The sequence below is a fragment of the Bombus huntii genome, chromosome 7 (genome assembly GCF_024542735.1).
Source record: "Bombus huntii isolate Logan2020A chromosome 7, iyBomHunt1.1, whole genome shotgun sequence".
Taxonomy (NCBI): Eukaryota; Metazoa; Arthropoda; class Insecta; order Hymenoptera; family Apidae; genus Bombus; species Bombus huntii.
The window spans coordinates 2001626-2018309 of record NC_066244.1 but is presented as its reverse complement, the minus strand read 5'-3'; the positions used below and the strand labels follow the sequence as shown (position 1 = coordinate 2018309).

The window sequence follows — 16684 nt, the reverse complement described above, 5'->3', positions numbered from 1 at the left end:
CTAAAGCACAAATGAATAAAAACATCTGTATAATGTGTAAAAACACAACGATGTTACCTTTATTCAAAATGTAATTGTACTGGATATCGATAACGGATCTATCTAGTGCGCTTGAAATATAGAATTCGAAATTGTAACCGAAAGAATTCGTCAGAAGCACGTGGTGCATAAGCGACCAATCTAATGGAGGAATAGAATTATTTTAAGCTTGCTTTTAGCAATGCTGCCAAAGTAAAGCGTCTTTAAGTTTTTCATTTGTTACAATTTAAGATTAGAATGCTGTAAAATATGAAAATTAATTATTTCACTAGAGCATGTTAAAATTGTAACGTTAATTCTTTTCTACAAATGTTCTATGTTTTTTATCACATAATAAGTATTTCGAATATTATTGAATATATATATTCTCAAATTCTATTAGAAATTGTGTAATTAAGTTGGTAAGTGCAGTTTATAGAATTCGTTGTGAAAGTCACAGTTCACTGTGCAACAACGCATCAGAGTTTCAAAAAGTTCGAAAATTTAAAGTCATGGAGAAACCTATAGTTCGTGCAAGGGTGGTGAAGGTCCTCGGCAGAACTGGATCCCAAGGACAATGTACTCAAGTCAAAGTTGAATTTTTGAACGAACAAAATCGGCAGTTAATCAGAAATGTGAAGGGTCCTGTACGAGAAGGAGACATTCTAACACTCTTAGAGTCCGAAAGAGAAGCTAGACGGCTACGTTAATGTATACACTTTCTCCTCAAAAACTGAACAAAAGATATACCGGATTTCTCCAGGTATTCATATCCGTCCCCTCGTTTACCTAATACAAATTTACATCTAAGAGGGGTTTCAAGCAACGTTCAGTAATTTTTTTAAAATTATTAAAGTCAATACTGCAAAAGTAAATCGTTAACTGAATACTCATTTCCTAGGTATTATGAACAGAAGCTTATTGATATTTGTTTTAAAACTACAATCGAATTCCTATTTTCTTATATGTATACCTATATCTTTAACGAAAAAGCTACATTCACGCATACCATTGATGGAAACAGCATGTAAGTACTATCATTGTTCCAGCGTAATTAAAACATATTAAAATTTAAGAAATGAACTGCGTTTATTATTATATCCTGCGAAACAACATCTAATGTAATTTACATTTTTATCCTCAACCTGTTGTAATTTTATTTTAACCTGAACAAAAATGTAAGAAAAAAGGGAAACATTATATACCTGGAAACATTGTAAATACATATTTCTAAGAACGAAATCAGAAACTACTTGTATTTCTATTCTTTTTTTCGTCTTTTTTTCTACCAACGAACTTTCTCGTCGGTGTTCACATAGATTATTTATAGATGTCGCGTCCATCAGGCAATACAAAAAAGATTTTACTTTAGAAGTAGAAATAATTATTCCGTCATTTCATTTTGGCGAAGATTATAAACGTATTCATATAACAAATAAAATAAAAATATATTGTAACATTTTATTTTTATGATTTTGTACTTATTTAATACTTATCTGGGTTATTTTTACATATAACCTGTAGTAAACGTAGTAATATCGACTTCCGGTGGCAGCACTATCAATCCACCTAGGCAACCGTTGGACTTCTTCATTTCAGTTTAGCTTGAACTATCGTGGTAAAAGGTCGTTTTGCTCTTGTTCAATAATTCTTGTCTTTCAAGGGTTGATTTTATTTCTTTTTAATCATAATAGTTCGTTTTTCATCATCCTTTTCACCTTTTTTTATTTTGTTTCAATTTGTAGTATCGTGTTCAAGCTAGACTCCGTGTAGTCGCGTCGTTCTATATGTTAGTGTTAATTTTTCGCGCCCACCGCGTGTTTCGTGTGGTGCAGTTTGGTTTCATTGTGACTCCCGAACGATCGTAAGTCCCCTTTTCATACTTCACTTCCTTCTATTTACACGTCTGTAAGGTGAAAATTGTATACTTTTTGAAAGTAAGGCAAAACGGAAATCGCCGCCATCTTCCCTGTTGCTTTGACGCAGTCAAATCTAACAGGGCTTTTGGCAGTTATTTCTGAAGCGTTACGATCACAAAGATACAATTTGTGCTGCACTTGGTAATAATCGAATTCTCTGCAATTCAAAGATTACCGTGTTGTGCACCGCCATTACACGACCCGTTTTATGCGGTGATTCGGCAGATATATAGTCTGCTGTTCCTCAACAGCCTCTTTATTTTTAATACAATTCTTAGTAATTGGGCTGGAGGGATCACACGTGTAAAATCGGTAACCCATTAAGGATCTTTGCTTATTGTAAATGAGCAGAAGCAAAAGAAACATTAATATCTCTGCAACGCAGAGAAACGCAGTTTCCTAGCTTTGTCTCGTCTACAAAATTTGCGTGTGAATGGAATAGCAACACAATTATTGTTTCTATTTCATTTACGATTCTACCTTTTCCTGTATCCTCGAGACGACGAATCGGGCGTGGTGTGCAACGTAATTAAACTAGCACAATCTCCCATGTTATGGAGATTTCTTATATAGTTTCGCATCGTTCTACCGTTATCGTTGGCTCTTCTTTTATTAAGAAGTATGCCATTAAATAACATATAAATTACGCGATTATACACATCTATCTCCTACCTATCTAGTTTATTAGCTAGGGACATTAGGGATTAGCTCAATTTTTAGATTTTAGATAGGGTTTAGTATAAGTTTTAGTTAAGAGATAGCTTTAAAAGAGTTTAGAGGATGGTTAGCACCTCTACCTCTTTTTCGGGTAGGTCCACTTTTTTGTAAACCGTTCATTCTAATTGGAATAAACGGTTAATAGACTGCGATGATGTTTACCGCAGGTTATCGAGATTTTCTGCAAAGGAAGGGTGGATGGGTCCGTTGGAGTTAGGGCGAGTCACTATTTGCAGCAACCTCCTCGTGGTGTGACTTGGGAAATTTGTATTACTATATAAGTAAATCAAATTTGCTAATGGCTGCAACGTTTTGGCATTTTTTCGTGGCCTAACTACATGAAATAAAAGTCACTAAGAATAAACATTTGTAATATATAATTTTGTGTATACTTTTTATCCTCAAATAATTACATTATTATGTCCTAAGTTTTCGTGTAAGTATGTATAAGTAATATTCATAATTATTATAATTCATTATAATAATTATTATAATTCTTATAAATAATTTACATACCTCTCCCTAATCCATGCAGCGACGATAGATTTTGACCGATTGAATTCGCGTTCAGCAAAAGAAGTTGTGATAGTTTGGCGATATTAATGACTTCCATATTAAAGGATCGAATGAATGTTATAAATAAAATAGACGGGATGATAAGTACCTACGGTGAATGTAACGGAGATTCAGAAAGGGGAAAAATAAGTATCGAAGTTTGGAATTCCATAATCTTATCGGTGGCCAATCCGCTGATCGAATTTTAGGATGGAGAAATACTAATTGTTGATCAGACGACTACACAATCAAAACGTGCATCAGGTAGTCAACTATCTATTGGGATGGTGTATGGAAAGTCGTACTGTGTACTGGTAACGTTAAAATTGTTATATATATATCTTTTTTGTGTTTTTCTATTTCTTGTAACCTTAACGATTTGTGTGAAATCTACATACATTGGTAAGTATCGACAAGGATATATTATTTATAGGGATACATACATATATGGAAAATTAGGTATATAGACAAGACCGAAAACAAGTGAATACATACTTTGTTAAACATAACCTCGAGTTTTTACGATTGAGAAATAATACATGTAATGTGTGGTATTGTAACTACTAAGTAAATATTTAATTCTTTCTTTGCCTTATTTGAATTAAAACATTTGATTATGTTTTATTAAGCCTTCTTGGAAGGCTTAGAATAATTTATATGCTTCTGAGCGTTGTTCTATTCAATTCAGTCAGGAACAATTGAGCGAAATACAGAATGGAAATTTCCCATTAATAGGATTTGATTAAATTTATTCATCATTTTTCCGCTACGCTTAAATCGTTTTCACAAATCTGATAATGTATACATATGACCTTATGACAATAGCTTTTTGGACGCTTTTGTTTATTAAAAGTTAGTTTTAGGTAACGTTTATTTTTCGCTTTATGACGATGATGATTTTAGTAAAACATTCAAACTCAAATTTTAATATTTCTGTGCAGTTATACGTAAATTTCATGAAATCCTTATTATATAAAAACCAGTACTAAAAAAAATGGTAGAATATATATTACTATAACTATCATTTTTGTCTTTCCTGCTTCCTAATATGATGTACTTGATAATTTTGGTAATTTATAAATGTTAATACATTTATCTCATTTTACCGTACATTATTTTTTTCTTGTATTGGTCCTAATTGATTACCTTGCATTACAATTTTATATAAGATTTTGTGCGTATTAAACTTGCTCGATTTAACAACTTATTTTTGCTCTTTTAGAAAATTGAGTTGTTACGTTGATATCAATATAAATCTACCCACAAAGATAAAAAGAATTTAATGCTGGTGAAAAGTGGAAAACAGAATAGACACATCAATTTAGTTATCGATGAAAATAATCGGTGAGTTTCTACTTAATAAAAACTACTATCAACGTTCTTCAGAAATGATCTCGCAAGCTTCTAATAAATGTTTCTGTTTGACTTAATAATTGCATACTAAGTCTTAAAATATAAGTAATTACAAAAGTTGTGTCATTAACGCATTATTCATATTATATATTTTTTTAATACTGATATTATTTTTGAGAAATATAAGATTGATACGCACGTATGCATACATATATACATTCATATACGAAATGAAAGGATATGCAGTTGTTGAGTGTGTAAATCGCAATGTTTTCGTCATTGTCACGTCACTGAATCTCAAGACGTGTTTGTGATTAAAATTTTAAGACGTTTCGTCAAGTTTTTTCTATTCTTCGAGGTCTCAAACTTCTGACGTGATAATATATCATTGACAATAAAATAATGTTCCAAAAATCACAATGTACCAGTATATACCTCTTATTCCTTTCGCATATTCTTTAATATAAGTTCAAAAGTTCTTAATATGTATATGTGTACATATCTCCTTTCAAATATGTACATAAATATACATGTTTATGCTTTAATATATAATTAACATCGAAGCATTATTTTTATACCGCTTATTACACTTATTAAAGTAAGGAATGTGTTTTTATTCATCATTAAAATAAAGAATTATTCTTGTAATTTTTACAATATATTATTTCACGGAAACAGAATAAATCAATATCAAATGCTTTCAAATGTGACACATAATTATTTACATCCTTATCGTAGCTACTCAACACAAATGAACGCTTGGACATTGATCTTCTGGTTGTGTAAGCAGTCTTTATTCTGGTTAGATTCATAGAACATCGTGCGATAATATTGTCCACAGTAAATACGTATAACAGAATATACATTTTCCTAGTACACTACATATATTTTGGCAATGAATTTCAGCACATGCACAATTTTTACTATTGTATAAGTTTGTCCAAGAAGGCAGTAAAAAGCAATCAATCTTTTAAGACTAATTTAAAAGATACAAAAAGTAGCAACTTACGCGCTGTAAACTTATTTTGATGTAAATTATTTATATCGTAATATTTATTGCAATGATATTTGTTAGGAAAAATTGTTGTATAACATGCTATTAACAGATTCTAGTAACTATTTTTTATATTATTTTTTTTAGAATCTCCTCACTTGTTTTCTTTAAGTGTGTCATCAGTTTCTTCCGAGTATAGTCATACTAGCAACATTTATTACATGCCGCATATCAAATGTATGGTTATAAGTGTACTAAATGCATCATATTTATGACTTTGAATTTATGTTTATGCATTTATCAACTGTATTGTATCACTTATCGAGTCGCGGAATACGGGATGACTATGTGCACGTACCCAACCAGTTCCTTCTACACACATGCATAGAGAATGATAAAATTTCGTTCGTCGTCAATATAACTTTACAAGATATATATAAAAGAAGATGTAAAAAAGATCGAATGTTTATTATTAAGAACGCTATTACAAAATTTGTTTCGTGCCATCAATAAAATAGACATTGATACTGAAAGCGTAAAATACGTTATTTTAATATATGATGATTCTAGGAAAAATTCTCCATCATTTAATTAAGTCACTAATGTTAATAACATTAGTAATCTGTTAATTTATTATTAACAACAATGTTAATCACCTACGTATTGTGCACAATTCATCTGTATGCTAGTAAAAGAAAATATTAATCTAGTCAAATGATGTTTGCATATAGGTATTGGCATATGAGCATGTATTTGACAAAGTAATTTATATTATTTTTAATTAAATTCTATAATCAAAAGAAGCATTGTTTTACATTGCTTTGTAAGTAATCTGATATAATTTTGTAAACCTCGTCCCTGACGAAGGTATACGATCAATGAATCTTGTTACTTTCATAACGAACTACATGTTTTTTCCGTTTTTAAATTCAATACATTACATGATAGGATGACGCTGGCGGAACGTGACGTGAAACTTCAGATTCCAAAGCATTGTTTTTTCAATGATTAGCTTCAATCTATTCGTTTTAAAAAAAATGCGGGGATAAATGCAGATAATAGATAAGTTCAATATATCATAACACAAAATTCGAAACTTATCGGAATGATGATCTTTGGTAATTTATAATCGATATCGATTTTCTTTATACATGAATGAATAGGTATTACCAGTTGCATAAAAGAATATTTTAAAACTTTCTCATTTCTGTTATTTTGCTATTATTTATTTTATTTTTACATAATCTTCTCTTTAGGGTTTGGACAAATTTCCAGTTTTACATTAGGGTTATGTTCTCTAATTCTTTAATACTTCCTTTCAATCTTTCACTGTTTTCTATTATCTTGACTTATTAGGAGGCAGTATTTAACTCGTTTCTTTACAATCGCTAGAACCTTTAAATATTGCAATAATGTTACTGCTTCTTTGTGGATGTGCCTATATATGTTTCTTTTATAAAAATTCATAACGCGATCAAAATAATTGACGTTTAATAAGTCTATCGACTAATTAGAAGAATAGCAGGAAGAAATTGAAGTGTAGAAGTAATTCGAAATAGGTTAAATAGTCGTAGGCGGGTAAGTACTAAAGGAATGATTACCGAAGACTACAACTAAAAAGATGTGCACGATCTCGACTTTGATCACATTAACTCTTCGTTCCCCCTATCATAATCCTTTGTTGCGTCCTTAAAAAGACAGAAGTGGTGAGGAAAGGGGAGTGAGTAAGAGAGAAATGGAAGAGAAACAGAGTGAGAAAGAACATTCAGCAAAGCAACGACGGTCAATGGTGATGGCCGCGGTGCAGCTAAATGGTGGAGTCAGCCAGTCCGTCTCGAAACACCGAGGTTTAAACACCGTCAAGAGAGCATCTGGTGGATTTTGTCTTGATTCCGCTGTTGATCTATCGTTTTATTATTATAATCGTGCAATTCGGAAAACGTTTATCATAGTTACGTATACGTGTGATCGTAAAAACTGCGAGTGAGTGTTTTATTTTTAATCGTTCGAACGATATTGCTGTGTGTTACGCGGACGTGGGACACAGAAATTGAGATGCATTTACTTCTGACACAAGGATAAAATCGACGGTCTACGCAGTTATTATTTCTAAGTCATGGTCGTCTCTTTTTGACCGACTTCTCATGCGTCACTACTTGAATAATGTAAGAACGCGCGTTATTTGAAATCTGAACTTGAATTGTTTCAATTCTTTATTTTCTTTAGAATATTTAATCAGTTTTAAATTCAGCAAGTGATGTGTTGTTGCCAAATCGAGTGTAATAGGTAGAATTATGCTATTTGAAGAATTGCTTAAATTAAGTATTTTGTCATTCTAAATTAACATAAACAATGCCGGTATCATTTGCACGTTTTTATACAAAAGATTTTTGAAGCACATGCTCTACGTGCCAAAGAAACAACTATATTTCAATATGAAAATAAATATTTATAAATTACAATAAATCCATAATGAAGTTTCTTCTTAAATGTATCTAATTAAGAAAAATTTGTCATATTTATTTTGTGATAAAGAAAGGATAACATTTGATTTTAAATGTCCTACTAGATAAATGACTTAAGATTGAAAACAAATAATTTTTCAGGCGATGAGAGAATTTGTATGCATATCCAATAACGAAAACGTAATACTGCGGAAAGGTCGGTTCATTTGAACGAATATCGACCATAAGAAGAGAAACAGCTACCTAAATTTCATTTCAAAGCCAAGATAAGAAATTAAAAAAGATTACAATATAAAATGAAGCTTGAGGGCAATTGTTCACACGAAGATAATACCAATGAAATTTTATTACAACCTAGGAATGGTTCGGGTATTCGTCTACAACTTGTACCAACACAACCCAAAACGATTACGCATCTACCGAAAAGACCGCCCGTTGAACTAGCATTCGCAGATTTAACATACAGGGTACGAGAAGGCAGCAAAAATAGTAAGTATGCTAACTTTTTCTGTAAATACTATTTGCAGCTAAGTCAAGTAGCGAAGGTCATTGGACTCATGTTCTGTACAATAAAAAATGAGTTACAGTTATGAGTTATAGTATTGTACAAGAATCAAAATCCTTTCATACATTAAAAGAACATAAAAAATTATTTCGTTATTTGCTCCCTTTTGGTCAAATTTATACAGTTAAACTGGTCCTTGATGATACTGGTCATAAAGAGAACGTAAATATTATTTGCGTGAAAGTGCCGTTTACACAATTCAGTACTTGTATCTGGAACTTTATAAGTATAATATTTTCAAATAGTAGGATTAATTAACTAAATAACAAAATGTTCAATATTTGATTTTATAAAAGCAAAAATAATTAGCTGGGGATTAATACCATTCTTTTTGTTGTCATCGTGTAGATATTTCCTCTGAAAAAAAAAAACTTTCTACGTTATGCGATTTGTAGAGCGTAGTTGACTAAAGTGAAGGAATTAGTAAGTGAAATTTTATAAGAGACCGGTTACAGTGCAAGGTTTTAATCACGATTTCCGAAGTACATCGTATATAGATATATGTATATTTATTATTCGAAAAGAGATCGTTATTGACATCTTTTTAAATATTTCAATCAGGTCGACACAATTTTTAGTGTGAATTATACTTATTTTTAATCGAGTATTTTTAGCAGTCCGGCACTAGCAGAAACAATAGTATAATAAGGAAAACGAATAATGTGGGTGATAATAATTCCAAAAACTAAGTCTTTGTTTCCATTTATCATCAGTTTATACTCCAATCAGTTTAGTGTTCCAACTACAGCAGTTGTGTGATAAAACTCCGTTTCATTTGTCGGGTTAGCATTTTCATTTTGTTTCAATTAATATTTCTTTTCTAGAAATTTTCTTTCTTTTAATTTTATGATTGTATTTTGCAATCGATTGAGCAGTGAAATGTGATTAAAAAATGTTTGTTGTTATTTACTTGGTTAAATTATATTCCAGACTCACATTTTATAATTTATTAATTATGTTTTGGTTATAGTTAATACAAATGTATCCGTAAATATGATGTAAGCCGGAAGCAATCCTAAGATAAAAGGCAAGGATTATAATAAATAATATAAATATTCCCAAAAACTTCCCTCTTTTCCCTAATTAATAATTCATGAGCCACCATACAATGCGATGGCTTGTTTGCGTGTCAATGTCCAGGGATTTATAATAATACTCCAGCAATTATTTCATCATAATATGTACACAAATCTTATAAATAGGATAATAAAACGTTACATGTTTATGTTTTTACGGATATATAAAGAGTATGGACATCCTGTCATGTGTCTTAAATAAGCATGAAGGCTGTTTTTGTTTCAAGCCAAAGTTCATTCTCGTAATTGTATTTTTTCACACTGCTTGTTAGCTATGTAGTTTCGTATGTGACATACATCTGCACACGCATACACGTGCAAGTGGAGCGATCAGGGCAATATGACCGCTTGCAGAAAGTGAATGTATATAGCAATATTTTTGCAACCCACATTTTGCGTAACTAGGAACAGCCTGTTTGAAATTGACTTTCTTTAATATCCAAAAAATTATTGTCGCGATTACTGAAATTGGCGATGACATTGTACAAATTTATTAATTAATATAAATGAATTACCATTTGCAAGAGAAATGTTTATACGTTAATGGAAAATCAAGGTCTCAAATGCGTTTGCCATTTTAATTTTTTATTGCGTTCAGATGCACTGCTTGTATAAAAGTCTAATATTCTGACTTAAGAAACTGTTTGATAAAGGTTAAAAGATGATTTCGTCATACATTGTACTGCTATGTGAAAATATGCGTTATTAGTATTTATTCAAGTAGAAAGCTTGATAATTTATTTAGAGTTGTTATTACTAAAAACGGAATTCGCGTACTTTATTTTGTTTTTTTCACATAACGTCGTCAAATGTAATATCCAACTTCATAAATACTCTTCATATTTTTCAATACTTTCATACTCCAATTTCATAATACTGTTAGGTATACAAAAAATCCACTATCATGCAATCATCGCATGGGTAGGAACCTATGATGTATTGTGTGATATAACAATAATATCATAGTATGTATTAGTTTTAGCTTATCACGTAGCAGATAGATAGTTACTTCATTAATTTTTTCTTCTCGCCTACAAAATGAGGTTGGTTTACAAAAATTAATTCACATTCATCCACACATACATTATATGTATATATAATATAGTGGGTAATAGTAATATAACGCATTAGAATATAATAATGATAAATTATACGTAATTGAAAATATATCGTAGACTATTTTGAAAACGTGATTATTTTGAAGAGAAATGCAATAGCACAAATTGACTACAAGCAGAATGATATTCTTACAATTAGGATAGTCTAACTATGAAGGCTAAAGTCCTCAGCTTACGATGAATGACAAAACAAGTTTTGCGATATAAACTACCGAACGAGAAAAAATAATGGATTATGCAAAGAATGATATCCCGTCATTAGTTCCCTTGATAATTATATAGATTAGGAGACACCTCATCGATTTCAGTAATTTTTAGATATGTTAGCAAGGTTAACATTCTGAGCACTTTCACTTTAACACATAGCCGCTGCGCCATTCGGCTTTAATTTTCGACATAGTCATGAAAATATTTTTAATACTTTTACTTCAGTGTGGATTAATTAATCTTCAGATGTAAAGACAATCTTAAAATCCGTCAGTGGAAGACTACGATCTGGAGAACTGACGGCTATTATGGGGCCTTCCGGTGCAGGAAAGTCTACTCTTTTAAACATCCTGACCGGATATAAGTGAGTTGTTTTCCTTTCGTTCTTCGAAAATTTTCTTCGTTTATAAATACGATAGAGATACATTTTTTAAATAATATCAAAATCTATCAACAAAACTGTCAAAATTACAAACAATTAAAGTTCACTTTTGTTGGCATATACTTGAGAGAGGCAATACTAGTTAATATGTACGTAATTCGTAAACTCCAACCGTAGGCCAATTAAATCTAACGATCAGGTGGCGAATGAGATTCAACTATTATTTATTATGCCGTCTTGTATCACGACACTTGCCTGAATTATAGATACAAAAAGCACCTCGATAACTTACGAACGATAATAAAGTTTGTAATCGCTCCTATTTAATTTATTCTAATAACTATGAATATTTTTTCGTCATTCGGGTTCTTAGCGTAAGCGATATTATACATATGAGATATTCAAAATCAAAATATCAAATAGATATTCAACATCAAAATATTTTGGATGCTTATTTAGATCAACAGGTACCGAAGGAAGCATCACAATGAATGGCCATGAAAGGAATTTTAGTGCCTTTAGAAAATTATCATGCTACATTATGCAAGATAATCAACTTCATGCGAATTTAACTGTAGCTGAAGCTATGAAGGTCGCTTCGAACCTTAAACTTGGGTCACATGTAAGCCAAGCAGAAAAGGAAGAAGTGGTATGTTCGTTAAATATTTTGTCTATAGATAACAAGAGAATTACTGCTGCTATATTAGTGAATGGAGGATTGAGAATGAATGTTGAATTTCCTGATAATACCATTCATTTGTATTTATTAGATTCAAGAAATTCTAGAAACACTTGGTCTATCCGAACATCGTCGAACTATGACTTCGAATTTGAGCGGTGGACAAAAAAAACGGCTTTCTATTGCGCTTGAATTAGTCAATAATCCTCCGATAATGTTTTTCGACGAACCTACTAGGTAAGGAAATCTTATTGTATCTAATATATTGTACAATGTGATTTAAAAGGATAAAGAATCTGGTTTAAAATGGAGATGTGTTTTTGAAATGTTGATCTATTCGGATGCGAATACATATGTGCCATACCAGAAAGAGATATGCTTTTTCACCTGCAAATAGCTTCACTTTCACCATCATCAATACCAGAGAATCCTCGTTGCTCTTTATATAACGTTTAAATAAAAGCATGGTCAGTGTCAGGGAATTACCTTCGCAAATTTTTAGAGATTTTTCTATGAATTTCGTTGTCTTATTTGTAATTTTCATTTTTTCGTTTTCTTAACATTCTAAAATGTATTAAGACTCATTATAATTTACTAATGTTTAATGATTACATGCACAAATGTGACGCATTAAAAAAAAGATAAAATATATAAGCAAATTTCATTAAATGACAAAACGAAAGGATGAAGTAAGAGAAAGTACGCAAATAACAAGTTTTTAAAACTTTTTACTTTCTCGCTTTCACTGACGTCGCATATACCATTCTTTTGTACATGCTATATTTGTAACTGTCAGTCGCTTTTATTATTTATATTTGCTGAACAATATTGCTTCTATGAAAACACACTCTGATCTATGAAATCATTTCAACAAATTCTTTAGTATGCAATTAATTAAAACTTAAAAAAAACTTAAACCGACGTTTAACCGGTTCTTGAAGGTCTACCGGAATTCTTTTCCCTGTGATTAAGTCGGAAGAAAAAAGTGATCAATTCAAGATCGTTCATGTATATAAATGTTCTAAAATCCAATAAAAAACTATTCGAATCCTTTTTTTAGAAATATTCGAAATATTGCTTGATAATAAGTGTCATATGTTTTATCAATTTACAGTGGTTTGGACTCTTCATCTTGTTTTCAATGCATTTCGCTCTTAAAAACCTTAGCTCGAGGAGGAAGAACAATAATATGTACCATCCATCAGCCCAGCGCTAGGCTATTCGAAATGTTTGACTCTCTATACACATTAGCCGAAGGACAATGTGTATATCAGGGATCTACGTCGCAGTTAGTGCCATTCCTTAGAAATATCGGACTCAACTGCCCAAGTTATCACAATCCAGCCTCTTTCAGTAAGCTATTTGTAATATCAATGCATTTCTAGATTCTTTAAAGATACTGATTACTATAATTCAATTCTAAGTTATCGAAGTATCGTGCGGAGAATATGGTGACAACATCAGAAATCTGGTGAACGCTATAAAGAATGGAAAATATGATATTCGAGAAGGATACCCATTCCCTGAAAATAAGTCAGAAGGATTGAATAATGTATCTAGTGATTCGTTTTCGAAAGGTGAAGGTCGTGACGAAAACGTTGAAATGAAAGATAAAAATGATGTTAATAATTTGGAAGAAAAGTTTCAAGAGGATAAAATAAAGGAGATAAATAATAAAGGAATTATCCCATCTTACGCAACTAACGATATTACGAAACAAGGTTCATAAGGAAATCCAGTAAATTATTAACCCTTATCACTTTTTTAGAGTAAAACGCTAATTTATGTTTGACAGCATTACTGGCTGTTAAAGTAATAAGGGTTAAATAATATATACCAATTATATCTTTTATATAAATCGTTATTTTTATGTAGTAGATGTAGTGATACCGGTTGATATGGAGAAAAAGGATAATGCTGAAGTAGCCTTACTTGATGAATCGATTGTAATCACCCCAGAGAGATACCCCACATCGGAATGTCAACAGTTCTGGATTGTTTTAAAACGAGCTTTACTTTTTAGTCGAAGAGATTGGGTAAGTTGATCAAAATTCAGTTAATCAATTGATTTATTTAAGATCATTCCTCTGACTCATGAGTTATTAGAGATTTTACAATTCTAATGTTATTTCTTTTTTAGACACTTATGTATCTTCGACTTTTTGCTCACATTTTAGTAGGTTTATTGATTGGTGCACTTTATTATGATATTGGGAATGATGGTGCTAAAGTACTTAGCAACCTTGGGTTTTTATTTTTTAATATGCTGTTTCTTATGTATACGTCTATGACCATTACGATATTGTCTTGTGAGTCATATTGGCTTTATTTGTTCTTTTATTTCTTTTGTATTACAATAGTATTTGTAAAAAATTTTATTTCTTACAGTTCCCCTAGAACTACCAGTGCTTTTAAAAGAAAATTTTAATAGGTGGTATTCTCTCAAGGCCTACTATCTAGCAATTACCATATCAGATATACCATTTCAGGTAAGAAAACAGGATATATGTGACTTGACTCTGTGGAGTTATGTATTCCTTTTTCACATCTGAAAATTTATATATTATTTCTTTTTTACAGGCAATATTCTGCATTATGTATGTTACGATTGTGTATTTTATGACAAGTCAACCAACAGATATTATGCGATTCAGTATGTTCTTGGGAACATGTTTACTTATTTCTTTCGTTGCACAATCGGTTGGGCTAGTAGTTGGTGCAGCAATGAATGTTCAGAACGGCGTATTCTTGGCACCGGTCATGTCTGTACCGTTTCTTTTGTTCTCCGGCTTTTTCGTTAGCTTTGACGCTATTCCAGTATATCTTAGATGGATTACCTATCTAAGCTACATTAGATATGGTTTTGAAGGGACTGCTCTGGCCACATATTCCTTTGGCAGAGAAAAGCTTAAATGTTTCCAGGTATGATGTGCCTCGTTTGTTTTTATTAAATTCTTTATAAGATTAATTATTATTAGATACTTTGACAAAATACGCATTTATAGAAATCTGACTTTCCTTCAGAACAATGCATATATATGAACATATATACATACATATAAAATTCCATATATTTACAGGTGTACTGCCACTTTAAAAACCCAGAAACAACGTTGGAGGAATTAGATATGCTTGATGCTGATTTCACTCTTGATATCCTTGCTTTGCTTTTGATATTCGTTGTACTTCGAATTGCTGCCTATTTATTCCTTCGTTGGAAACTAAAGACTGCACGATAGATCACTGTACGATTATTGTCAATTTAACGATGTTATAGCGTACAACACTTTTCCAAATGGACGCTACAGATTAAAATAATGCATTTTTTCATATGATCCTACACTACAAATCCGTGATCAGCAATTTTGTTTCTTTTCGACATCGAAAACTGTTCACATCAACAATTTCCAATCATCGAAGAGATCTTATGTACCGGGAGAATGAATTACCACATACTGTTTATGCTTATAATTGAGGATGTTATAAGATTTAGATGAACATAATTTATTCTTTGTTAGTTTTACGATAATAATTCTGTGGTAACTATTGCGGCCATAATTATCTACATTTTTTGTATCCATTTTGTTATATAACACAGTAACTTTAAAAAATGCGCATGAACATATACGATGATCTCAAATTGATCATTAGTGTGTGATCATTAGTCAATTTACAAAACGATAGCTAGGAAAGAGATTAAATTTACTGGATCTGACTATAAATGAACACCCACAAAACTCTGCAGTTCTATATATTGAAAAGAGTAAGAGGCCTTAATGGACGACATTTCGCGAATGATCATATTTTTTATCTGCCTATGGCTGTGAGTTTAAAAATGCAGAAAAATAACACAAAACAAATACGATACGGTGTATCTTTAATTTTAACGCGGAAGCATAAATTGATGTTTTTCTATTCAGGATAATGTCTGAAATAGTAAATACCTTGTCAGGTTTATCTTATCATGTATCTCATATGTTAAATTTTGGTAATACGTCCCCAGCATCATTGTATATTTGAAAACTTAAGATTTAGAATAAGTTTACCGAAATTGTACATTCACAATTCTTCCAATTGATGTAACTCTTGACTTTAGTGTATATCTTTAAAGCGAATTTACTTTTGTAAAAGTATAAATCAAGTAAAAGAATACATAGAGTACTTTAAACGCCTTAAGGGAGACAATTTTGTCAACAGTCCTAGTCTAAATTCGTTTTTCAATTTTCAAAGTTTAGGGATTGTGATATCGGTTGTTGATGCAAAACATAAAAATTAAATTAAACGAATTAAAACGTTTGGTTTGTAATATGTTAGTAATGTTCACTAACTTGAAAAATGTACGTTAATGAAAAAATCTGTTTATATCTATTTACACAAATGGGATAAATTATACATGTTTATATATAAAATGTTTACGTGATCGATTCCGATCGATATACATGTATATATACAATACATAATATATTTTATAATATCGTCATGCGAATGCACGCACTTGTGCTGAATTGACATAATATTCGTTGTATTTTATAACGTATGTTTATTACAAATAAAAGTATGCCTTTCATAATATCGCTAGTTTAAACATTTATCATATATTATTACAAAATATAGGAAAGTTATATTTCTTGGTTTT

The 16684-nt window shown here is 31.1% G+C and overlaps 2 protein-coding genes across 8 annotated transcripts; both read left to right on the top strand.

Annotated features, from left to right (window-relative positions):
- The first annotated feature begins 393 nt into the window (after nt 1-393).
- On the top strand, nt 394-1267 carry LOC126867721 (40S ribosomal protein S28-like). Its single transcript, XM_050622550.1, has 2 exons — nt 394-781; nt 920-1267. The coding sequence occupies exon 1, from the start codon at nt 531-533 to the stop codon at nt 726-728; it is 198 nt and encodes a 65-aa protein (XP_050478507.1). The 5' UTR covers nt 394-530; the 3' UTR covers nt 729-781; nt 920-1267.
- Nucleotides 1268-2873: 1606 nt separating this feature from the next.
- Nucleotides 2874-16620, top strand: LOC126867716 (ATP-binding cassette sub-family G member 1). Of its 7 annotated transcripts, none has more exons than XM_050622544.1 (13): nt 2874-3523; nt 4432-4553; nt 8163-8510; nt 11234-11351; nt 11829-12018; nt 12140-12285; nt 13163-13401; nt 13473-13769; nt 13924-14084; nt 14189-14357; nt 14437-14537; nt 14629-14970; nt 15129-16620. In XM_050622544.1, exons 3-13 carry the CDS (start codon nt 8318-8320, stop codon nt 15285-15287), a joined length of 2115 nt encoding a protein of 704 aa, XP_050478501.1. In that variant the 5' UTR covers nt 2874-3523; nt 4432-4553; nt 8163-8317; the 3' UTR covers nt 15288-16620. The 7 variants fall into 7 exon arrangements, with proteins under 7 accessions (XP_050478501.1, XP_050478499.1, XP_050478498.1 ...); XM_050622542.1 differs by having other exon boundaries at nt 2874-3611; XM_050622541.1 differs by having other exon boundaries at nt 2874-4553.
- The last annotated feature ends 64 nt before the right edge of the window (nt 16621-16684 follow it).